General features: G+C 38.9%; 1 protein-coding gene across 3 annotated transcripts in view; it reads right to left on the bottom strand.

Annotated features, from left to right (window-relative positions):
* Positions 1–3,024: 3,024 nt before the first annotated feature.
* The window catches only part of LOC149088151 (agrin-like), a 249,194-nt gene continuing 226,767 nt past the window's right edge, over positions 3,025–25,451 (bottom strand). For 2 of the 3 annotated variants that reach the window (XM_089244963.1, XM_089244981.1), the window contains exons 23-30: positions 23,407–23,656; positions 23,243–23,260; positions 21,591–21,702; positions 14,465–14,768; positions 13,537–13,633; positions 8,525–8,758; positions 6,847–6,953; positions 3,025–6,362 (exon numbers count right to left, since the gene is read on the bottom strand). In XM_089244963.1, coding sequence (XP_089101089.1) covers positions 6,217–6,362; positions 6,847–6,953; positions 8,525–8,758; positions 13,537–13,633; positions 14,465–14,768; positions 21,591–21,702; positions 23,243–23,260; positions 23,407–23,656 — 1,268 coding nt within the window. In that variant the 3' untranslated portion in view covers positions 3,025–6,216. The remainder of the gene's footprint in view (positions 6,363–6,846; positions 6,954–8,524; positions 8,759–13,536; positions 13,634–14,464; positions 14,769–21,590; positions 21,703–23,242; positions 23,261–23,406; positions 23,657–25,451) is intronic. The other variant, XM_089244973.1, reaches the window with a different exon arrangement.

Below are 25,451 nucleotides of genomic sequence, written 5' to 3'. Positions count from 1 at the left end.
AGCACTTGCCTAATTGGATGCTGTTTTCATTTCGCTGCCTCGCGACAGTTGCCCCATACGGCGCAGCCTTTGCCGTCCTTCAAATAACGTTCGCAGATCATGTGGGCAGTTAAGTGGTGGGCTCCCAAGTGAGCCCCTGTATGTCCCAGGTAATGCAAATACAATACATACCTTACAGGTATGGCAAAAATTTTACTGTTCCCACTCCCCTTCCTGACTCGCTCGGCTCAGCTATGTGCACCGTGCATATCTCTGCCCTGATCATTCCTCCTCGGCTGCTGTGGTTCTAGAACCACCTGGATGGTGCGGTCTTTCCTTCTTATTATGAAGCTGTTCTACATTATTCTCGAGGAAAATCACCAAGTATTTTAATTTTTGGAGTGATTTATCATCCCGCACCATTATTCGAAACTACACTTTCTCTAGCTGCGGAAGCGGCTTCACCAGATGGAATTGCGTGGTTCTTTGACATTCCGTGGCATAGTGCAACGGGCTTCCGCTCCTGCCACATATGGCTCTGAAGTACAAGCAAATTGTTCCTATTTCTTGTTTATTGTTGTCCCCTATTTTTTAATTAACTCAATGCTAATGTCGAACCCAGTGTTTCCCAACCGGTGTGCCCCGCACCCGATATAGGCTAAGGGGTTGCCGCGAGATATTATGGAGATAAGTAAAAAAAAATCACGTTCCACTTGAGGTCTTAAAATAAATTATATATTACAATAATTACTCTCATGCGTGAAAGACGTATCGTATAAGTCGCCATCTGGTGTCAGTGTCAGCAATGCGAGGTTTGATCTGAGTTAGGTCCGGCTGTCCACGTACGGCCATAGTAAAGCAATTAATGCATTTTTGCACTATTCATATACATATGCGTGTAATAGTATAGAACCGAGCACGCCCAGGCTCTGTCGCTTTTGCGATATAAGCTCATTAATCATGAGATCGTGCCGGAAAAAAAAAAAAAAAAAAAAACAAACAAACAAACACACACACCAACTCAAGCCGGCCACCCCCAATCCCAGGGCACATCACCGCGGACGCAGCCCCCAACACGCCCCGCGAAGGGAGACTCCTGACCATCCCCACGAACCTCCACAGGACGGGGGCGCCACGCACGAAGCCACCCGACCGCCGACACCCATTCCCGCCCTCCCTGCAAACCCCCGAACGGTCCCCCCCCCACCCGAGGAGCCACAGGCGGGCGCGACAGTCAAAGCCGCAGTTTGCCAAAAGACACGTCCCACATCATCAAAAAAACAAATACTACAGATATATTAAATTGGTCCTCTGCAGCCATTGCCGAGAGAGGTATTCCGTGAAGTGTTGTGAACTTTGACTCTTACGGGTTCTCCGCATCATCATCTTCGTCGGTGAGATCTTGTTCTGCATATTCGACTCGTCTGTTGACCACTCTGGCAGATCGCCTTATTTGGCCCCTGTTTGCTGTTGTTGTCTCCTCATCTGGGTTGTAATCTTCATCCAGTTTGGCTTTTTCTGGGTGATTTTTCAGGAATCTGACCATTTCCACCAGCTTCCTTGTAGATTCAGGTCTGTCAAGGATTGCTTTGATCCAGCCGGTCTCGTATTGTTCATCTGGAGCCTGGAAGTGAAAAATCCTTGTGTGTTCACAGGTTGTAGCGTAATGCCATTTAGAGCCCGTCGACCCACAACTGCACTTGTCATTCGGGATCAGTTTGAACCTCCTCAAATATGCCGAAAATGGCCCGTGTCCTGTGATAAACATCGTCACTTCCCTTTTCCAATTGCTACTTTTCAGACCCACAGTTTTCAGCACCTCGTGGGTGGAGCCACCGTTGGCCTCCGGGTTGTCCCATCTAGTTTGCTACTTTCTGAGGAGGTCCGCCCTTAGCATCGCTTTGGCCGCTGAGTGTGGTAGCTTGACCGTGTTCCATTCAGTTCCGTTTATGGTTTGTACTACTTATTTATGTTATACTACATTACTGAAGGAACCAAATTAGAGAATTGGTGAGAGAAATAATTTGAAAATTAAGTGAAATACTTATACTCCATGAAAGGTATATTTTAAAAACTAAAAAGAAAAATTTTCCACTAATTTGTGAGCCTCTTTTTAACTCGGGACCTCCTGGCCGCCGCTGTGGTGGTCGTAGTGATGAACTCGCATCATCACGAGGACCCGAAATCGATCATGGCCCCGATCTCCCCTTTAAAAAGTCTCGCCACAGAGGGCAACAGACCTACTTACAGTACAAATGTAATTGTATCATCACACTTCGCTCATATCAATTCTGAAATGTAGATGGCAGCACTGAATAATCAGACAACACTGGATTGGATACACACACTTGCACTTCCGGCATAACTCACTAAGTAGTAAATTGCCCGTAGATGGCGAGACACCTGAATTGTATTTGGTTTAAGAAATAAAAGAAAGCACCACACGTAACAGGCATTGCACAACAACTTACTTCAACTGCATGCGAAGCATCCAACATGGATCAGGTCTTCTTCGACCACCTGCTAAAATCAGAGATTGAGACAGAGCGGTGCGTGGGGGGGGGGGAGGCATGATCTGGTTAGGTGGAGGACCTCTTGGCCCATACGTTAATACGCCACTGTGCGCAATTCAGTTATACTGTCACAGTTCTAAATGTCATACATATGACTTGGTGGCCCCGTGGGCTTTTTTGATTTGCCTTACAATGTCGAAAAAAGGTCGAGTTCTTCAACAGTCTTATAACGCTCAGGAATCAAAAGATAGATGAAAGCACGTTTGGGGTGTTTCATTTTAGCTATATCCGAAATCCGTCTTTTTTATGGGCATCTTTTTTCAGCCACGTCGTTGACATTTTACCTGTTGTGGCCTTTGTAATTGTTACTTGTATAAGCACGCAGTATTCCTGCTCAAACAACAGTTGATCTCTACAATAAATGATTCGGACACCGCTTATAATTTACTGACAAATCACACACACACACACACACACACACACACAATGGAAAACAAGGGCGTTACGGCAACAAGTATTTTCTGATATTTAATAAACATCACACACACATACACATTTTTATTTTCGGTTTTTCTGTACAAAATTTTCCGAATAATTTCAAAATCATACCAATATACAACGAAAATCAATTTTCTCCTAAACGATGCAACGAATTAAAACACATGTATTATGCTTATATATATAAAAAAACATTGTTGATAAATAACAAAATGCATTTGACTCAAAGAAATTATTAAACTCTGGCTATAATATGATATATAAACACGATTTACATGTTTGATTATATTACGTAGAACATTCATTTCATTGATTTCGTATTCCCAGAAGACTGTATAACGATAACTATAATTAAGTCTTACATTTTGGAAGCCCGCAGTTTCTGCAATATATAATGACGGATATATCATCAACATACACATATATATATATAATTATATAGATACATACACAGTCTTATAATTTGCATATATTGTCAGTTGCTCTCGATTCATTTCTATGCATACATTAAAACAATTCATGGACACGGTAATTTCCGCCATCATACATTTCTGAGTTAATACTTTTTTTTTTAAATCAGATATGTTATATCCATGGACAATACACATCCTTAACATGTGAGTTAGAAAATGCCGATGAGATCATTTAGTAATGAATGATATGAATAATTATATTGCATTGATGTGAAATAGTGATCATGGAACGTTCGTTGTTTATAATCTCACTGAAGCACATTGATTCTTATATGTTGTTTCCCTACGTAATCCACGCGTTTACAGCTTGTGTGTCATAATCGTGTATACATCAAGTGAAATTTTGATTAATTAAATCCGTGGTTGATATGCTTCAAGTGCTCGAATGTAACCAATATGCTTATCGGTTGGATTTTTCAAGTTTAATAAAAGAGCTTTTATCAAACTTTTATAGTGTAATCCCGGCCTAAGAATGATTTACATTGATGATATAGCCTGGTGATATTATGTTTTGTTGGGATTTGGCTGCCTCTTCTAATTCTTTTTTTTAAGCTAAAACTGATTGTTTTAAATTGTTAAGTATAGTTTATACTGACTATATTATTCGATGTCTAGACGTCATTAACGTCTTAATAAGGTCCCCAAGACGATGGAGATGTGGACTGAGAATTCCACTGCTTAACAGCAATGCAGTCACGGCATTAGCAGTAAAACACTCCTACATAAGATAATTGGCTGGTTTGTTAAGTTTTTGCCAATGGGCTGTCGTCCCGATGGACGTCTGAGAATGCCCATCCGTTTGGGAATGCATGGAAACCATTCCAAGATGGTCTCTCTGGGCGGTCAGCACCGAGCAGTACCATTTTGAGAGTAAAGAAAAAACAAACATGACTCTTTCGGAGAGGCCCATCATAGTACTTAAATTTTCTACACACACCAACTTAACTTACACAATAAGATCTTTAGCAGAACCTAGTTTATGTGTATGATTAAAACATTTTCTGTGGGTCGGGGTGTGACCGAAATACGTGTTTGGACCTTGGTCAGTAAGTATTCAATGATGACATTCAAGAAGAGGCTTACGCAGGAGAGGCATAAAGGGACCGAGATCACCTCTTAAAACGATAAAAAATTACAAATATTTTTGTAAAAAAGGGAAATATTGGAAGAAAACACCCCCTTTTCTGTTGATTCCTTGAGCACCGCCCAAACTCGATGTGCCTCTCGCAAAATCGATCCTGTGTATGCCCCTGCATTTAAAATATCTCAATTGAAAATATGGCATCGTCTCTTGTATCAACTGTCTTCAAAAATGTTGCAATGTGTTTTTTGTATTATACTCAATTGTGAAATCCTGTAAAACTATTTGCCCTCAATTGGTATGACGACGTAGAAAGATCTCGCTTTCATCAGATGGAATTATAAATTTAAAAAAAAAAAGAATACTGTATATTTCCCTGTAAGTCTCTCCCCCTTTAAAATTTTGTGATGAAGTCAACTATACATAAATTGATCCTGGCTACCATGAAGAAATAATAGCTCGCGGTTGATTTGCTAACAATATACATATTCAATGATAAATGACGAATTTCTGACGATATGGTTGGTTATGCCGGATCCTTCTCCGCAAACCACAGTCTTCCAAGAACAAGAAAGGACTCGGATATGCCACTTGACAAGAATTTCTTTATTAAAGTGCTCTGAAATATAGTTTAGAATCTGCCCATTTAATTTCCACCCTTCGTTCGCTTCGGCTCCATAGAAGTCTCTTGTATCGTCAAGGGAGAATGAAACTGAAGGCACAGCGGGACCAGTTTTTAGACGAAAAATGATTCAAATCGTGTATGCTCCACCCATCGCAGCGAGCCAAATGTGGCCTTTGGAGTCATTCGATGTGGCTCGAGACCATGAACATAGTTTTGTGAAGATAATCAAAGCGGCACATTACTTGATAATAATATCAGATAGAATAACAGATCACTTATGCGACCTGGAGCACATCCACAGATTTGGTGACCCACGGTGCATTTACAGAAGATCACTTAAGTAGCCTGCAGCTTATTTCGAGATCACTTAAGTAGTCCACAACATATTTCAAGATCATTTAGTTGGTCTGCGGGACATTTCAAACGAATGAAATGGCTCGTCACATGTTTTCAAACGACTAAAGTGGCTCACACTCACACCGAAATAAGAATGGATCCGTATAACTTCAAAGAAACGCCTCCGCTCCAACAAAGAATACACTTTTCTTAAAAGGGGGGTGTTTCAAAGTCCAATCTGGTTTTTGGAAAACTGTATCAGGACTATTTTTTCATCGTTTCTCAATCTTTTTGGCAAGTTTCAATCATAAAACATCTCAACATGCGTTGAGATTATTGACGGCTATAGTTTCATCTTATTTGTACACACAAACAATATATTTATATATATTTCATATAATCTATATTCTGGACGTGTAAATTCAATGGAAGATTCACAAAAAAATAGGCACTCACTGATTTTCCTCCATGAATACATTATGTCGAACGATGCTAAGAGTTCAAGGAATCCATTTATATATAAAATCAAAATAAAACCCACAACATTATATCGGTTTTTTTTTTTTTTGGAGAGAGCTGGTGACGTCATCAAAATATGTCGCCAAATCCAGTTTGTAAAGATAAACGATAATTTTTTTTTTCTTTCCAAAGAACATAAATAAGCGGAATCCAAAATTTTCTATATAGAATTTAGTCTTAAAACCTTCACCGTCAAGACGGTTCGCAGTACGACCTGTGTCCATTCCCTTCGTCCGAGATGGCTAATTCCTCCCCGTCTATACGGACTGTTGATATGCAGCCCTTGAAGCCTCTGTAATACGCTGATGGGTAACCCGGAGGAACGTGTGCTGATCCACCTGTAACATTTCACGATAAAAATTGCAATCAGTCGATAAGTAAACATCATCGATCAAAAGTCTATGACGTATTTACAAAAAAAAACAATTACAGTATTACCATTTGGTGCTTTGGATTTGGAGTGCGGTTTGTTGCAAAATTCGAAATGATAAGACGAATTTGAACAAATACAGTAAAACCCCCTCTTAACGGTCACCTTCAGAAGATACGGTCATGGACACTATTTTCGTCATTTCTTCCGATGGACTAATACCCCCTGAACGGACACCAATTGTTGCATTTTTCGTTCAAATTATGCTCAGTAGATGGTAGTGCATGTTATAATGTTTCGTCCAATTTTTGGCTACTTTTCAGCGAACTTTTAGCTTGACGTTCTTGTTAATGTTTGGATACTCTGATGTCAGTTTGCTTTTTGTGTTCATATAATTTACATGATTTCACGCTGTTTAATACGGCTTTTACTAGTAATTTTTTTTTACTCACCTAGCCATACGTGACCACCGGCGATCCACACTTCCTGGCCCGTATCTAAAGAGGTTTCAGTTATCGGAGATCCTCCATCTACTACGAGGGTACCTGTAGCTCCATCCCTGTAAATAATGACAATTAAAGCATATAGAAGACAGATAAATATGTGGGAATGCTAATTTTTCAATGTTCTGCTCGCATCAAACACTTTGTACGTAAAAACAGATTAAATTAACTCCAGATCGAATTTTCGCAATATTCTGAGCACCGTGGTGGTCTTCAAAACATCAGGAGTGTTCAGCGTGCACGATTTCATAATCGCCAGGTCTTGTCCAAGAACACAATTGACCCCAAGGCTGCGGGAATAGTTGGGGTTACGCTTCTCTCAAAACGGCAGTGCAAAAGAAAATTCCCTTTTTTTTTAGTTGTCTTTTGTGAAAGATAGATGGCACACAAACTCATACGTTGCACAAATACAGTGAAACTTGTCTGAGACGGACACCGTAAACGTGTCTTCGACGGAATCAAAAATAGTCCCTTCATTGATGGATGCTTTTATGTTCACCTTTATCAAAGAGAAACCTGTCTAAAATGGAATATTATTTATTTTATGGAATATTTATCCTTTCACGTTACGTTTCGCACAGGTTTCACTGTATAACACAATCGGAAAAAAGGTGTGATACAAACGCAGAAGTGGGTTCGAACTAACAATCACCGACTTAACTGCACATCAATCCTACATAGTACAAGCAAATATGTTAGAAAATAGGGAAATAATTATTTGAAAAAATCTAGAATATTGCCATATATATACGTCATGAATACGTCATTTTAAGAACTTCAAGTTGAAAAGAAATCATTTAGATCATAATAGGTTGATTGAGCAGGCTACTACGCTGAACATCTGTGGATGATGGAACATTCTGAGGATTAAACATTCAAGAATTCATTTATATGAAGAGATGGTATTTTTTCGGCCTGTGAAATATGCTGTATAATTCATTCATATGCCCGTCTTTTTTTGAGCATATGACAGGATTAACACAAAGGTGATAATCTTTTAATGACGGTCATGGACCTGTGCTGCCTACTCAAAAAACATTGAATGCATAACAGCACTTAACACCTGAGAGTGAAACGACACTATTTCGCAGAGAGGATGAAACGGAAAAAGATGAATCTGTCACATCGTGATTTCCAGTATGAGATGATTGTTATCATTAATCTTTCCCTTTCAGAGCTTGCATGCACAAATTTGATTTTTGTTTTTCTCACTGCCGATTTTTTTTTACATCGGGGAGTAGGCCCTGAGGATTGTGTAGGTTTTGAGTTAGGGATATGGTGAATATAAACTCTGGGGAATTTCATCAGAGGGCAGCACAGGAGAAAGTTCCTCCTGGGAAAATGTGGTTTATTGCCTAAAATTTAGCAAAAAAATTCTGGAAAAAATTTTATGTGAAATTGAACATAACATTCATCTTGGCTGAAAAAGTTTGAACGAAATGAATATTTCTTCACAAAAAAAAAAAGGAAAAAATCAAATTTGGAAAAAGTTGAATATAATGAAAATCTGATAGCATTTAGTATGTTTTTAATGCATTTTTCTAAGTAACAAAAATGCAAAAACAAATTCCAAAAAAGAACGCTGAGGTCTGAAAGGGATGTACATAGTTGAGAAACGTTCACATACCTCTTAGCTGTCAAGTGATGCCAATTGTTATCACTCAACCTCTGTTCGCTGGTGATTGAAGTCGGATCAGACTGGTGTAGGAGTTTGAAGCTCATTTGGATGCGGCCGCCAACTAACGCTAATACCAGGTAAGAGAGATTCGTTTCGTCTCCTTTACTTATCCATAAAAGTAGACCATCTTGTTCGACTGGACGAAATATAATTTCTATATGATTGTGATAATCATCTAAGTTCCTGAAATGAACGAAAAAATTATAGAGACAATTGTTTACTGCACATTAAACTCGTTTATAAAAAATAGCTCTTCCGAATCGTATTACTAAAAAGAGCGCTAACCAGGTAAAGACGTGCCTTAAGATTGATTCAGGTATTTCAATCCTTGGAGACATCGATAGGGGAAACCACGCGAGAAATAGCAACCAACCAATAGAAAGGGTATTATTTGTAGTGATATTACAGAAACACGTGATTTTTGTTCCAAGGATTGTTTGCAGCTTGAATAACATTTGTAAAAGCTTTTTAATTGCCAGGACATGGTTTCGAGTGTTCTCTAGACCTTTGGAAGCCGGTGGCCCGGTTTCGTTAATTTTTTGTATGTGAAAGGGCCGGTCAAACACACCACTAATGGGAAATTAATGGGGAAAAAGGAAACGGCCAATCACTCGCGGCCAGGTATGATTGACGTCAGGACCCGGTATCGGGCTGCTTTGAGAGAGAGAGAGAGAGATACTGTATAGTCCTCCTACCACGCGATGAGATTTGGCTACGGCACGTCATGTCACGTCAAACGATTCCATTTTATCCTAGAAGGACATGCCAATCGTGAAAGCTCAGTCATTGATGAACTTTTCTCGATGTGCAATCGTTTTACCAAAAAAAAATTGAATAAAATCATCCGACGTGACGTGACATGACGCAGCGAAAATTCATCTCGTGGTCGGAGGACTATATATTATATTATATACATATTATATAACATACATATTGATTTAAAGATTGATATAATATACAGATATGATTAAATTTGAAACTGTATAGCATTTGGTGATTCCCAACTGGAATCGCAGGCGATGCGTCTATTGTATGGCGCCGGCCCATGTTATATATTGTTGTTGTGTTTATCCCCCGCCAGTAATGGTGGGTTTTTGTGAGTTTCTTAATGTACAATAAACGCAGAAGTATCGTTGCGAGGGAAGTACGGAAGAGACGGAACCGGGATGGCGGCCGTGGTTGTAGTGGAACGCTCTCCGGGCTTTTACATCGCCCGGTTCTTCCATCATAGTCACAACCCTTGAGGTATCCAGCTTATATTTCCCATGGAGACAGAGCGGGAGTATGTTTGGTGATTGATCTTCAACCGCTGATCCACGGACCGGTGGCGTTCTGTGGGAATGTCCTGCAGGTCCGAAAAAAATTACTTTCAAAATTTTCAAACCTCGTAGCCCACTACTTGATTTTATACTTAGCAGCTAAAATACTGCCTATGAGTACCGTTTATGTATTACACCGCTCAGGAAATTATTTCCCCTATTCATGTATTTTTCTGGCATCCGTAAACTATTTCTGCTAATTTTTTGCCGTTGTCCGAATCAGCACATTATTCCTCCTGTTTAAGTATTTTTGCATGATGTGCATTTTATTTCTCCTGTTCGTGGTTTGAAAACCACGGTATTTCTACCTTTTGCGAATTGTGTTTATTTGTGTTTTTTTTTGCTAGTTTCACAGATTATCTCATCCTCCCCATTTATGTAATTTTTTACCAGTCCGCAGTTGTAAAAAGGTTGAAGGACCTTTGGAGCAAACGGTTGAGGTTGCGACCTTATCCTGAATTACCGCGACAGGTATTCATTGAGTTGAATACATGTGTCGCGGGCCACTCAAATGATCTAGAAATATGTCGCAGACCGTTTAAGTGCTCTGGAACTTTGTCGCGGATCACTGAAGTGATCAGAAAATGTGCCGTGGACTACTTGAGCAATGTGTAGCTGCACTCCGAGCAAGTTGGGTGTTCTGGAACTGCGCCACACGTTACTTGAGTGATTGATCTGTGAATATGTCGTTGCTCGCATGAGTTATTTATAAATGTGCCGCTGGTAAATTGAGTGATATTTTAATGTTCCCGGGCCACTTGATTGATATGGAACTATACCACAGGTCATTTAACTGATCTGCAGGTGTACCGCGGATCCCGGAAGTGACCTGTTGGCATGCCGTGGATCACAGAAGTAATCTGGAAATGTGTCGCGGGTCACTTGAGTTATGTGGAAGTGTACCACGGGTCACTGTAAATGTCTCACTTGGTTCATATTTACAAAATCCGGTTGAAGGCAGCACCTCCTAGAGATAGGAAGCCTCTGCACTGTTTGCCATAAACGTCATTCAGACTACCTAGCAAGTTTGTCACATTTTGAAACACAGCATCCTATTTCGTTTCTTCTTATTTTGGCGTAGAATCTTCCTGATTGGCTCACAAATACCGCATAGTGAGTGGATGTGGGACATAGAAATCGCTAATTCTGAGCCCGATCATTTCTTTTCCTCACAACGATGATGCTGGCATGAGCAGGGAATTTTTTCCCTTGAATATTCTGAGGGGGAAAATGAACTACTTACTGGCGTCACAAGCAGACAGCAGAGGCCTTCTATCTCTAGGACTTGCTGTTTATGGTCGCAGGCATCACATCGTATTAATCCGAGGGCTACATTTGGCCCACGGGCCAAGGTTTGAGCACATATATATTTTACGTAATGTTTTTATGACCACTTCTGTGATTCCCACAGTTTTAATGATCATCGTTGAAATGAAGTTTGGATATCTATGGATAATCGTTGGCAGGATCGGAGCAAATAAACAAATAACAAGACAAAAACGATAACAGAAAATTTTACTTTTAAAAAATCATATTGTTATCTAACAAATTATTTTTTCGTTGCACGAAATGTGTTTCGATACAGCAATCTAAGAAGATAAGAAAAATTTTTAAGGAGTGTAAAGTACACTTCTCGGTTACGCTCTTACATACGGTATTATCCGGACAGCGAGATAAAAATGACCTATTAATAAACTCATACGTTTCTTAACTTTGACACGTAATGGGGACTGCAATAAAGAAACATCTAAGGAAAAGAAAAAGAAAAATTGTAAGAGGACAGCAGCTAAAATCGATAATACACAGACAATAAGAAAGAAGAGGCCATAGGCTTTTATAAAACAAAACAAAAGGAGTAAGTTAGAGCAATTACTGTCAACTAGACAAATATCTTTACGTGATGCCCTAAACGTTTCCCGTGAAGAGAAACTCTCTAATGACAACGATCATTATAAGGAGCTTCTCAACACACTCCGGACGTGATTGCCAAGGAAGAAAAATGAGAGTGTCCTTCAATACATACACATGGTGGAACATGTACATGCGTACATACACATAACACATAGGAGAGAGAGAGAGAGTGAGGATAAAATGCCTTAACTAATCGACAAGAGCAACAACTTACTCAAAATCAATCGAAAAAGAAACAAACAAACACGATATGTTTCACTTTTACAATTATTTATTATCCTTATCTTGTCACGATGTGTTTTTGGATTTTTTCCCCTCAATTATTTTCTTTCCAAATACTGGGAGTTATGATAATGGAATCGAGAAATCGATAGCCATTTTCCTACACATTAATAGGATTTTTGAGAAGTCCCGTATATATATGTACGGGACTGTTTGTATTTCAAAATAATGTCCCCGATGTGTCGAAAAATTCTATGTGTGAAAGTTTGTTCGTGTCTTAATATATTTTATTTCATTCCAGAAAATAACGTGATGTGAGTAAAGCAAAAGAAAAAAATAGTATTGGATATTGATGAAATTTTTTGTATTATAGTGGCGCCATCCGGTGAAGGGGGATTTGGATATTTCTTCTCACTGATATTTCACCTGCCCTGAATGTGTGAGTGACAGACTGTGATCATCATGCCGTCACTCACTCATACGGTCACCCACCCACTTGGTAGCTTATCCTTCAAACTGGTCACTCCTAGGGTCACTCACCCATTCGCTTGGCCACTCATACAATCACTCACTCTGGTCATTCATATGGTCGCCTCACCCATTCGCTTGGCTACTTATACAATCACTCACTCTGGTCCATAGTCACTCATCCACTCACTTTGTCACTCATACGGCACACACTCGATCACTCATACGGCACACACTCGATCACGATTTCCATCATGGAATCCAGGTCCATAATGAAATTATGAGGGATACGAGCTTTGCCCATTTTTTTTCAGAAGTCGCTAAAATATTGGTAACCTTCTCTTATCAGAACAGCGACAGGACAATTACACACACTCATACACTCATGCGGTCACATGTTCACTCATACGGCTACTCACTTGTTCATTCGTATAATCACACACTCGATCACTCATACGGACGCTCTCGTGGTGACTCTTACAGTCACGCGCTGGGTCACTAACTTGATCATTCATACGTTCACTCACTTGTTTACTCCTTACAGTCACTCACTCGGTCACTCATGCAGTCACTCACAGACTTCCTTTATCATTCATATCACCACTCACTGACTCACTTTGTCACTCACCCACTCACTTCGTCACTCAGGCAGGCACGAAGTGTCACGGACGAAACGCGACAGGTACGGAAAGTCGAAAGCAAAAATTCCATAAACAGTGTTGAAGATAGACATAACCTACAGCTGTAGGTTTATATTACAATTAAAAATATTACCCGTGATATTTTCAGTAGAGAATTTGTATTTGCCCTTTCACACCGTGTGTGTAATTGTCCTGTCGCTGTTCTGATGAGAGAAGGTTACCAATATTTCAGCGACTTCTGAAAAAAATTGGGCAAAGCTCGTATCCCTCATAATTTCATTGCGGACCTGGATTCCATGACGGAAATTATTTTTCTTGGAGTGTATTTATCAGCCCTTTCACTTTAGAGGCAAAGATCTTGAACAATCTGTGTATTCAATTAGAGCGAATGGAAACTTACTGATCATTGGCGTGGTTGCGATCGAATTTCATGAAAGTTAGTCCGTCGAAACCAACAGGTTGCTCAGAGATCTCGTCCCCAATATCCACTGGTATAGCTATGAAATAAAATAGATGTAAGTGAAAAATGAACGGATGCAAATATATCTGGAAACATCTGAAATACAGTCGAATCCCGTTTAAACGAATACCGTTACAGCAAAAAAATCTCGTTTTAACGAAAACTTTCTAATCCCCAAGATAAGTTTACATAGGAAAAATCCAAAAAACCTAGAATTCCTTTATAACGAAGTGATTTCTCCATTCTCTTGGAGTTCTTTATAACGGGGCTCGACTGTTGATGACTTGAAGAGCTCTATCGAGGAAGCATGGTGCATTTTTGATGTTGGTACACCACAGAATTTAATTACATCCATGGAGGATCTTGTGTTTGAATTTATTAGCAAAAATGAAAAGTCTGTTGGCTATTGAAACCTGCACTTCTTGTAAATTTGAATTGCCTCTAAAGTTTTGAGACAACCATTTTTTTGTATTTTCAAGACTACAACTGTTCTAAATACACTTTCGTAGAAATTTTTTTCTGTAAATGTAGCAATGCTTCAGGTATTATCCATTAAATTCATTGAAAGGCTGGTTATTTGTGGAGATGAAGATTTACAAGGAAGAAAATTCATCACCGCCCCCACGGGGACCTTCCTTATAATCTTCATCTCCACAAATAGCCAATCTTTCAATGAATCTTGCATTAACAAGTGGAGAAGACATTTCTATATGAAAGTTCATAACCTCAACTTTTGAGACGGACTGTATATATTTTAAAGTTAGACGATTATCAACAACTCCAAATCAGTGTGAAGCTATTAGTCCCAAATTCTCTGCTTTAAAGCGAATGTAGTTAGGATTTTTTTAAGAATCCTTTTCTTACTCACGTTCTCTGCAGGTTGGGCCAGTGTAGTTCCACGGACAACCGCACTGGAAGTTTTCCAGCAGCGGAGTACACCTTCCGCCGTTATCGCATGTGTCCGGAAGGCAAGGGAGTCCAACATACGGACCTACTCTATGCCGCTTTATGGATCTCGCTGCAAGGTCTTCCCAGTCTTCTCCGTTTACTATTATCCGTTGTATCGCTCCGTCAAATCCAATGCGTACGCCGAGAGACTTGTGGAGTATAGAGTAATCTGGAACACCACCTATATACAAGGGCTGTGCGAGGTTCAATTCTGATAATGTGCCCTATGGGAAGAAAATGGAAATTTTAAACTTTTTCGATAACATGAAATGGCGCACAAACTTACGGGCATAGTTTTCTGACAATAAATCAGGGGTGGACTCTGAAAAATTTAACACAAAAATAAATAAATTTTATAACGTAATATAAATTAATTGCAGATGAAGTGTAAATGAGAACTCTTCTCTGAAATATACACTATCCGTACAAAATGTTATCGGTCTAGAACTTTTGAAAAAGTACAGAGTATCTAAGAACTCTACCGGAAAAATGGGAACAGACGGAATGGGAGCAAATGGTGGGAGTGGGGACAAACAATTTTTTTTAAAGAATTCAGGGACGCAATCCACTTATTCGTTGAGATAGGTGTAATACATCACTTCAGAAGTCGTCAAACTATGGTAACCTTATCTACATCATGAGAAGCGACAGGGAACTGTCTTCCTTCCAGTCATGGGAAATATATATATATACAGAATATAATATATACAGAAATATATATTATAATAGAAGAAAAGGAATATCGTCTCTCTCCTGTTTCCCCCCTCAAAGTATTTCGTGTGTGTGGATATTTGTCCCTCTCCTTCCTAGTGTTACTTTGAAAAAGCAGTGGTGAACCATTTTTGATTCACGAAGCCCTTTTTAATATACATTTTCCATGATGGAACCACGTTGGCCTCTTCTTTTTATATGCAATGTGAACTCGATTATAACGACTTCAGTTGCAGCAACTCGATTGTAACGTTATAATTGGCGGTTCTGACTAATTACCATGGAGAATAATGTTGAAAGACCTCGCGTCAATTGAAAAACAACGACCACGGAAATAACGAACCATTTTTGTGGTTATATTCCATTTTATCATAATTAGGTTGATAATATAACACGTATACGGAAAATTTCGTAATTTTGCCCCCTTCTCTACTTCTTTTTTTGCTTATTAAAAAGGTTCTGTCTTTTCAAACACAAAACTTATTTTAAAATTCATAATCCTTACTAAAAGAGAGGACGGATGCGCGCGCTCGCGTGTGTGTGTGTGGTAGTTATGATTATAAATAACAATATTAATCTCACATATTTGCTATTTTCAGTGCCGTCTTAACACGGGCGAGGGCCTCGTGAAAATGACATCTGGTTAAATTTTCGACAGCGAGTATGAAATTGGGTGGCAGGTATTTTTCTCTCTGTCTAGTGAAGTAGGAAGACCCAGAAAAATCACTTTGCCCGTGGACCTGTGATGCCGTTGAGACGGCCCTGGCTGTGTTCAACCTTCCCCCCTATCCTGTGAAATACATTTTAAATCACTACAGACCTTTTTGTAGCACTGTATTTCTCGTCACTGGTTATTTATAAGTAATTGGCGACTTGTCTGACAAGTGGCAACATTTTAGCGAGAATTGTAAATTAAATGATCTCAGTTTTCCCGTATTTCTCCTGACTAAATATGGTCACCCTGGAAATAGCAAAACAACTTCATGTACACTATTTGATTGCATCTCCAAAGATTTTTAATATTTAAAAGTTCTTGAAAACGTCGATCTTGGGGGTTTTAACGACTCCTCGGTTATGACGTCAAAAGTTTGCGGAATTTTCCAATGCTATTATAATCGAGTTTGTATTTATCAAATTTACTGATTTATTTTATTTTCCTCGAGTAGCCGCTGAATAACTGAGAAGTGCATGAGCCCCAAGGGCCCCGCTGAGAACCAGTTGAGAACCGCTGCTTTAAAGTACTTTATACTCCCACTTTTTTTTTTTGTTTGCACGAGCCCACAGTTTATATGAGCTGACAAAAAAAAAACAACTTTCGACAATATAGGTTCTATGGCCAAAATTGTTTGTCTTCACGTGTAAGGGAGAGCGGGTTAATGCCGAACCCCGCTCTCCCCTTTAAGAAGAGTCATCCCTTGGCTTTGGAGGCCAAGGGAGGCTCTCAGAAATATTCTGTGTTAAGCCAATGTCAGGGTGCCCCCCCTCCCCCACACGATGAGAGCCCTAGAGAATGGTACGCCTTTCTTCATTTGTATTTGTATATATGTTTATACTCTCTGCCTTCAGGTATGACTTCCAAGTGGAACAGTAATAAACAATGTCAAAATGTTTTTATGACGCTGTAGAGTGAGTGCCACTCCGTTGTCACCATCATCGTGGCTGGTTTGGGAGAATATTTGTTTTTCCACTTCCCAATTTGCCCAATAATTTCAAACTAATCACAAGTGTTGAGCTTTATTGCGTTGTGCTCACTTTTATGTAATGATTCTTTCCGATTTTTTCACGCTATTCTTTCGTAGATGGTGTGTCGAGTAATATGGAATAATATAAGTGTTATCTTAGGTGGGATGGTATATCTCTTCGGCCCCGAGTGGTGTAGTGGTAAAATGCTCGTCTTCCACCATGAAGGTTGCCTTATTAAATTAAACGCCCCCCCCCCCCGCGTTAGTGTTCCAGAGGAACTTCTAACGTATTGGGGACGCACTGGACAGTAAAAAAAAAGACGGATAAAATATCCTTGGTAGCCCACATGGTAGCATCACGGGTCCTCAAAATGAGAATTTTTATTAATTTGAACATGCAACATGGTTCACATAAAAACATGATTCGAAACCATGAAGCTTGTCATCGAAGTTAACGGGTTCCAATCTGGGAAACAACATAAGAAACACGTTCTTTACTTATCGAGCCTGGGGGCGACCACCGATAGAAGGTGCATTCATTTCCCACCCAACTCCACTGGTTGGAGGGCGCGGTAGCCCAGGTAGATAAGATACTCGCCTAAAGTGCCAAAGGATGTTTAGAGGTGTCGCGAGTTCGATACCCGGTTCATCCTCGTCAAAAAATCTTTCCTGACACGAGGGTACAACAGAAACGGTGACATGACCGCAGGAAAAATTGCTACCGTAGGGAGCCCCACATCGAGGGGTTAGCGCACCAACCTCTTGGGTATAAAAACAGGATGCCGTACGGAATCCGCAATAAATTGTAGGTCCCGGTCTAATTAGCCCTCGTGTACAGAAAATGGCCGTGGTGCGACAAAAATGATCAAATGAACCACCGGTTGGAAATTCCCGTATGACCAAATGTGTACGGAGTTGGAGTGTGGCCACCTTTGGGCCCACCTTGACTGTTTCGGGGCAGAATAGGAAGATTGCACTTGTGTTACTATTGCAAAAAGACCATGACATCACTCCCTCAACAACTGCAAGATGAAATTCAATGAAATTTTCGTTTTTCTTTGTCATAGACTCATTAAATATTGTTTTCGATCAATTTGAATTAGTTTCCTTCATTTTGAACACCTCATTCCTCATATATGTTTATTACTCTTAATTACTCGATTATTTCATGCTACCTCCACGCAAAGGTTTTATTTTCAATGTGACTTTTTTCCTCAAACATAACATTCACTTTTAAATACGATGAATTTGTTAATATGAAGACAACAAACCAAATTTTATATAAATACAAATTTTAGGTTTCTACCATATTTCAAATTGGAATAATCGAAAAAATAAAAGTTTTATCCCAAATTACCCGAATGTAATACACCTACTAACGCATTATCTCGTAAAAATATTCAAATTAGGGAGGAACCTAGAAGATAACTCCTAGTATAGCTCAGTTATATTTAATGCATGTGTACCAAGCATTCATTCCCAGAACTTTTTGTGCAGATAGTGTATTCATGCATCGCGATTTGCATTTTCCCTTGATTCACGATAAGAAAAACAACTATGATTTCACTTCGAGGGGACTAGAGCAACGCACTACTGGAAACTCTAGGGGCAGAGGGAGTTATACTTTCGTATAATAGTATCACCCTTGTTTAGGGGTAATTTCTAATCTGTTTATGGACCAAAGTACACTTAAGAGGAATTCTCTTCTCTCTGAGAATTCTTGACTTGAAACGCATCCGATTCCAAGCTACGCTTTGTAATATAAAGTAATCAAATTATCCAAGCGTGTGTGTCTCTCGCTCTCCTTACTCGTGAAGCAAGTGGCGCTATTATTACTTGGCGAAATTAGTGGAAAGGCATTAACTGGAAAGAGATGAATCCGCTCCCCCCATCTGCAACTACGGGGGAATTTCCTACCATAGTACTGGCTGTTCTCCTCTTCTGTTCGCCGAATTAGATCACCGTGTAAGCTTTGTACGTCCCGGGGAGTAATCCCGCGCTTACTTACTTTAATCTGGCTTATGTTAGTCTCAGTCAGATCTGCTTTCCGTGCTCTCTCTACAATAGAGAGTACTACGTATATGCACCCGCATGCTAACGGATTCTGAAATTGACTTGAGGGACGCCATCTACAACGCAGCGTTGGAATCGTTGTACAGTTGACACCCGATGAGGCGGACGAGAAGGACGGTAGTCAGCTTGTTAGCGTAAAGCTTCTAAAACCCATGGTTTGCGTAATACTGCTTGGAGATGCTCATTCATTGACTCACACACACATAAAACGGTGAAGTAATTGTAATGGAAATAGTGTAGAGAGAGATGTGTTGGATATGTGTTTCCACGAATCACAATTAGTTCCCTGTGTATGTGTGTGTCTGTCTCTATCTTTCTCTCTCCTTAGGCTTTGTATCACCATGATCCAAGATAACAGTTACATTTGGAATTCGACCTCTTCTTATCACCTGTATGGAGGGAAATTCTCGAACTCTCGAAAATAGTTTTTCCAGAACTATGCAAATAATTATGAGATCTGCAAATCGCACAGGTTATATATATATACATATATCTGCATGCATTTCAGTGTTTTACCAATTTAAAGAACTAAAGAATTTTTTGCAACTCCTGAAAAACGTCATCGAGTTTATTTGGTTAGAGATTAAGAGTCAAGATAAAACTTTATTCCTGTATAATACACTAAGCATTGTGACACTGCGCACGTTTCGATAAAAGTGGGCTATGTAATTTGTCTTTTTCTAGTTCAAATCTATTAGTATAGAAGAAATCATATCAACTTTGTTCTCTCTCTCCCTGCTCGCTCTCACGCACTTGTAAATGAACGCACAAATGCCCTCTCCACTTGTTAATACACGATTCTATGAAATACTACTACTACTAAACCAGACACACATACACCTCGTCCATATTCCACTTCTAACGAATTGGTACATGTCGGAATTTGTGTGCGTGTAGGGAACCTTCCGTGAAGTTTGTTTCTGTGTAGTGTTTGTTATGTATAGTGCTGTCATCTGCCATCATTATTTTTTTCCTAATAATTTTTTTATTTTAAATTTTTTTCTAACTACGCGTGAAGTGTAATGATTGTTACACTTCACGCGTATGGCGTTGTAGGCCTGTTGCTCTCGGCGGCGAGACTTTTTAACGGAGGAGATCGGCTGATATTTGTGCCTCGAAGTTGGGAACCATAGGAAACTAATTTCAGCCGACCACCACTGTGACGACGGTGGGGTTCGAGCCCGGGTCCTGTCGATGAGAGTCCGCCACTATGACTACTCGACCACCACAGCGGCTGCCTTCTCGAAAAACTGGTTATTTTCGGAGATGATGATTACAAGGAAGAACATTTATCTGTGCCGCACGGGGACTCGAACCCCGATCTTTGGTTTACCGGACGAGTGCTCTACCAACTAATTTTCTTCCTTGCAATCATCATCTCCAAAAATAACCAGTCTTTCGAGGAAATTTGTAAAAGTCTCTTCGCAGAGAGCTGGCAGAGACCTTCACAACCCGATACTTACATATACCACTTTTCCGCGGCTTAGTTTGTATTGGACGGGAGTATGTTTTCCCGGTAATACCAGCACCTCCTAGAGATAGACGCCCTCCACACACTGCTTGTGACGTCAGTAAGTATTCCATTTTCCCTCAGAATATTCAGGGGGAAAAATTCCCTGCTCGTGCCAGTATCATCGTTGTGAGGAAAAGAAACGATCGGGCTCAGAACTGGCGATTTCTATGCCCCACAAAACCAAGTCATTATGCGGTATTTGTCAGCCAATCAGGAAAATTCTACGCCAAAATAAGAAGAAACGTAATAGGGTGCTGTGTATCAAAATGTGAAAACGTGCTAGGTAGTCTGAATGACGTTTACGGGGCAAACAGTGCAGATGCCTTCAATGTCTAGGAGGTGCTGGTTATACCCGCATGGATGTAGTAGAGGTGGGTGCAGAGAAGAGCTTAGCGTGCTCCTGTCGGTACAGGGGCTTCAGCTACGAAAAGGGACTTGATTTTTTGATTATGCTCACATTCAAGTTTCGCCGTTGGTAAACATGATAAATCGTATTACATGAATATAATGTACACGATAATTCATGCATGTATTGTATCATTATATCGGGGTACTATCGTAAAATTTGTTATAATATCGGGTCTGACTATATGCCTTGCTCATATTATGCTAATTTCAAATTTTTCTTTATAATTAGCAAATTCACTAATTACACTACGGTATTATGCATAATCACAGATAAAGGCGATAAAAATTTCAAGTATTTATCAAATTTTCCAACGAGACTTAGCTGATATAGGTTAAAAAAAAAAAAACGTAATTTCAGGTTTTTAACCGATCAGCAATAACGTTCTATCTTCAATTCATAAAAATCCGAGCATTATATATTATGCATAATCACTTATATATAAAAGTGATAATGTTTTTAGTATTTATTTCAAATTTCCTACTACGCTTGGGTATTATGCATATCTGTAGGTAAAGGTGGCAAATTTATCAAATTTACAAAAACGTTTGGTAAGTATATATATAATAACTGGTTATTATATGTATAATAACCGTATTATCGCATTTACCGGAATATACTTGTACTTTCTTTCAGTTGATTTATAATAGTTCCCTCATACCTTTGATTCTCCTGATACAATACCACCGTTATCGACTTGTAGAGTGCCTTTTCTCTTCAGTCTAGACATTTTCACGGTATGCCATACACCCATCGTTACGGGCTCAGTCGCTCTGCAATGGAATACAAAACTAATATTGAAAATGATAAAGTCATAGTTAGAGGTGGTCCGATTAATCGAACCGGTTTATCGATCAAGTCTTAATCGCAGTTAAAAATTTTAGTTGAGTTGATCGACTCGATCAGTCCGATTAAAATTCGACTAAAAATGTTATTCAAAGTTTGTGAAGTGGCTTAAATTGTTTAGAAGAACCAATTCGATGTCTTAGAGCGGGATTGCACTATAAAAGTTTTATAACATACTTTTTATAAAAGTTTTGTGAAAAAAATCAACCAATAAGAGCATCGGTTACATTCGCTCGAATATAACCAATGTGCTCATTGGCTGCATTTTCCAAGTTTTATAAAATAACTTTCTAAAACTTTTATTGTTTAATGCCGGTTTTACACAAATTATGTTCCTATACGTAACATTTTGGTTATAAGTGACCGTATTTAAAAATATTTGAATCAATGTTTCGATCAAACTTTTAGACAAGTCGATTCAAAGAAAACTGCTCATTTCAGTTCCATATTGAATTTGATGCGAGTTTCAGAATATGGGACAAAAATTTATTTTCAGCAACAGTAGCTTTTCATATTATTGGGGAAGTATCAGATTCCCCCTCGTCTCACAAGTACCATTTGAGAGGAGTTTCTATGAAAACAAGCAAACAGTATGATCGAAAATACTTTCCAAATAAGTGGGAAACCTAAAATAACAAAAAAGGGATTTTTTCCAAAATAAAAGGACACTATCTAATTGAAGAAATTACAGGTTCTGGCAAAATTATGTTTAGCATAGTAAATTGTTTTAAGTGGGTAGCCTTAATTTCTTAATTATTCCTATATTTGAATAGAAGTGTGTGAACTGAATAAAATATATTTTTATAGCATCATTACAAACAAAATATTCATCCAAGATATACAGAAAACTGAATATATTTTTCTGAGATGCTGATTTTATGAAGGGGAAAAACTGCCTCGAGTTGAACCCGGGTCCCTCGTTTGCCGGATAAGTGCTCCCACCACTGAACTACAGAGGTGGTAGAGGTTTTCCTTCATTGGAGCGTATATACGCCGAACGGGACCGTGCAATGAACGATCAGTTTAGCTCATGGACGATATGCCGCAGGTGGCTATATATATTGCCATAATGTCGCTCTCCACTTATTAATGCAAGATATACAGAGGACAATCTCTATCTTCTCTGTAGCTTAGTGGTGAGAGCAAACGAGGGACCCAAGTTCGACTCGAGGCAGCGATGAGTTTTTTCCTTCCTTAAAAAATCAATATCTAAAAAAAAAAAAAATATCTTTACAAAATCCAGTTTTCTGTACATCTTGCATTAACAAGTGGAGAGCGATATCATGTCATATAAAAAAATAATAATCGATTAATCGTATTTTTGATCAACCAGTTAAAATTTTTAATCGATTCCCATTCCTATTCATAAAATAACTTTTAGAATATACTGTACTATAAATATATAATTTCAAAATTGGTATGAATGTATAAAACGAAGAAAAAAAAAACCAACGCATATTGATATACCTTATCACTTCCGGTATCCTTTTTTGTAAGCATTTAAAGAGAGAAAATAGTAAAATTGAAAATCTGAGAGGAAAATGACCATGATTAAATATCATTAACTAGCTCAGTACGATATGGTTTCGTTCATTATTGTAAATACAAATAAGCTATTTTGAGCTACTCACGAAATGTTTTGAGCTCCACTTCCTAGATTGTAGGTCAACTGCAAGAACCCATTGAGGAGAGTGACCGCCAAGAAATCGCCTGCACCAGTCACTTTCTGACCATTGTAAAGGATGACGCCGTTCAGAGCCCTAGTCATGAACCATATCTCTAAAGTGAAGGCTTGGCTGACGTGAGTCAGAGTCGGGAACATCAAGTAGCTGTGGCCGCCGAAATCCACCGTGAGTTCGGGGACGTCGCGAACCGTATGTACTGTGGTGAGAAATGATTGAAAGTTAAACGGAAAGTGACTCAAAATGTTACAATCACTATTCACTAATAAATATTTTTCATTCTCATATAGGATGGCGTGAACCAGGGGTGCACAACCTTCGGCCCGCGAAAGTATTCCATGAAGCCCAGGAAAGGTGATACGTTAGGGAATTATAAATGCATTCCGACGTCCCGATACATACCTCGATAAATACCTAGGATGACCATATTCCCTTCTTAAAAATACTGGAAATGGGATCCATACGTGTTATCGCAAATTGTCGCCTGACTCAAAAAGCCATAGTCGTCAATTTTCAAAGGCGAGTAATATTGCCAATTATAGCCGAAAAAACTCTCAAGTTGTCAATTACATGGTGGTTATAAATAAACTGACACTACTCAGACGTATGCAACGCCCATTCTGATGGAGGTATTTTGATGGAACTTGATATACAGCCTACATAGGATATATGGGCCATGGGGGAAAATAAATATTTAATAAAAGTAGCGTAAAATAATTCAATATTTTGCCACCAGGTGAGAAGGTGGTGCTTTTTTTTTTTATCGAAGTTATCTTTTTCAACTGTACAGATAACGCATATGTCAAGTTTCAATGAAATACGTCCACAACAACGGGCGCGATATATAACGGGATTCGACTGTATAACGTCCGTTTTCGATGGGATGAAAGGGTCCGTTATATCAAGCGTTGACTGTATGACGTATTTTGGCTACCCGATGAATGCAGTTGTCGTAAGTAAACAATCGGTATATTTCGACGCTGAGCACTGAACGAATTCATACACATCGCCTCGGTCGGTTCTGAAACTTAGATAAACTGAACTTCTTGTTTACTTTAAACGACGACACCCAAAAGAAAGATTTTATAAAAAGTTTTTTTAAAAATTTCAAGTTCAGCGTTCACCATTTTTTGGCGGTTTTTTGTGTAACCGTCATTCAAAAATGTATTAAAAAAGAAAGAGACAATCTGCCAAAAAATATGTATCAGTGTAATTTTCCATGATGAAGTATCATATGAGCTGGGTAAATGTTAATATAAGACTGGGTCTTACCTTCGGGTAAACACGGTATGTAGTGCCCGTTGTAGACGAGGTATTTCATTGAAACTTGGCATATACGTAATTTGGACAATAGGAAAAAGATAATGTGATAAGAAAATGTGCAACTTTTTCTCCTGGTGGTCAAGAACTAAACATTTTTTTCCAATTGAATCTTCCTTTCCCTCTCCCTCCCTCCACGATCGACGCATCCCATATACCCAGTATTATTATTAATATACCTAAATTAGAATGGGCGCTACATATGCCTGAGTAGTGTGTGTTCATTTATAACTACCCCGTGTATCCGAAATATTCTCGGAGGGAAGTAAAGTTGCTAATTATTTCCGAAAAATATTGCAGAAAGCAAATAAAGTTGCTAACAACATCCAAACAAATTGTCAAAAGTTGGCAACATGCCAGCTATCGCTAAATTTGCTGAAAATATCTCCAATGACTGGCAATAGAAAGAGCCTACTTAATGCAAGTTGCAATGTATTAAATGTAACTAACCAAAAGAAAAACACGCATGCGCTAGACAAATACATGTGACACGAATATATATCCATACAACCATAATTAATATTTAATAGAATCATAATAATCATAATATAACTTATAAGTCACGAAAATGATCTCAATTCGTGATTTCTGTAAGGAGTGAAAACTCAAGCAAGCGTCAATACGGGAAAAACGGGACATTTTATAAAAATATTTAGACAACAATTGGGAAAGTG

The sequence above is a fragment of the Pholcus phalangioides genome, unplaced genomic scaffold, assembly GCF_987345545.1.
Source record: "Pholcus phalangioides strain wild (caught in Gottingen) unplaced genomic scaffold, Ppha-v1.0 ptg000003l_1, whole genome shotgun sequence".
Lineage (NCBI taxonomy): Eukaryota > Metazoa > Arthropoda > Arachnida > Araneae > Pholcidae > Pholcus > Pholcus phalangioides.
Note: the sequence above shows the minus strand (reverse complement) of the source record. Positions and strands in the feature narration are given on the sequence as shown.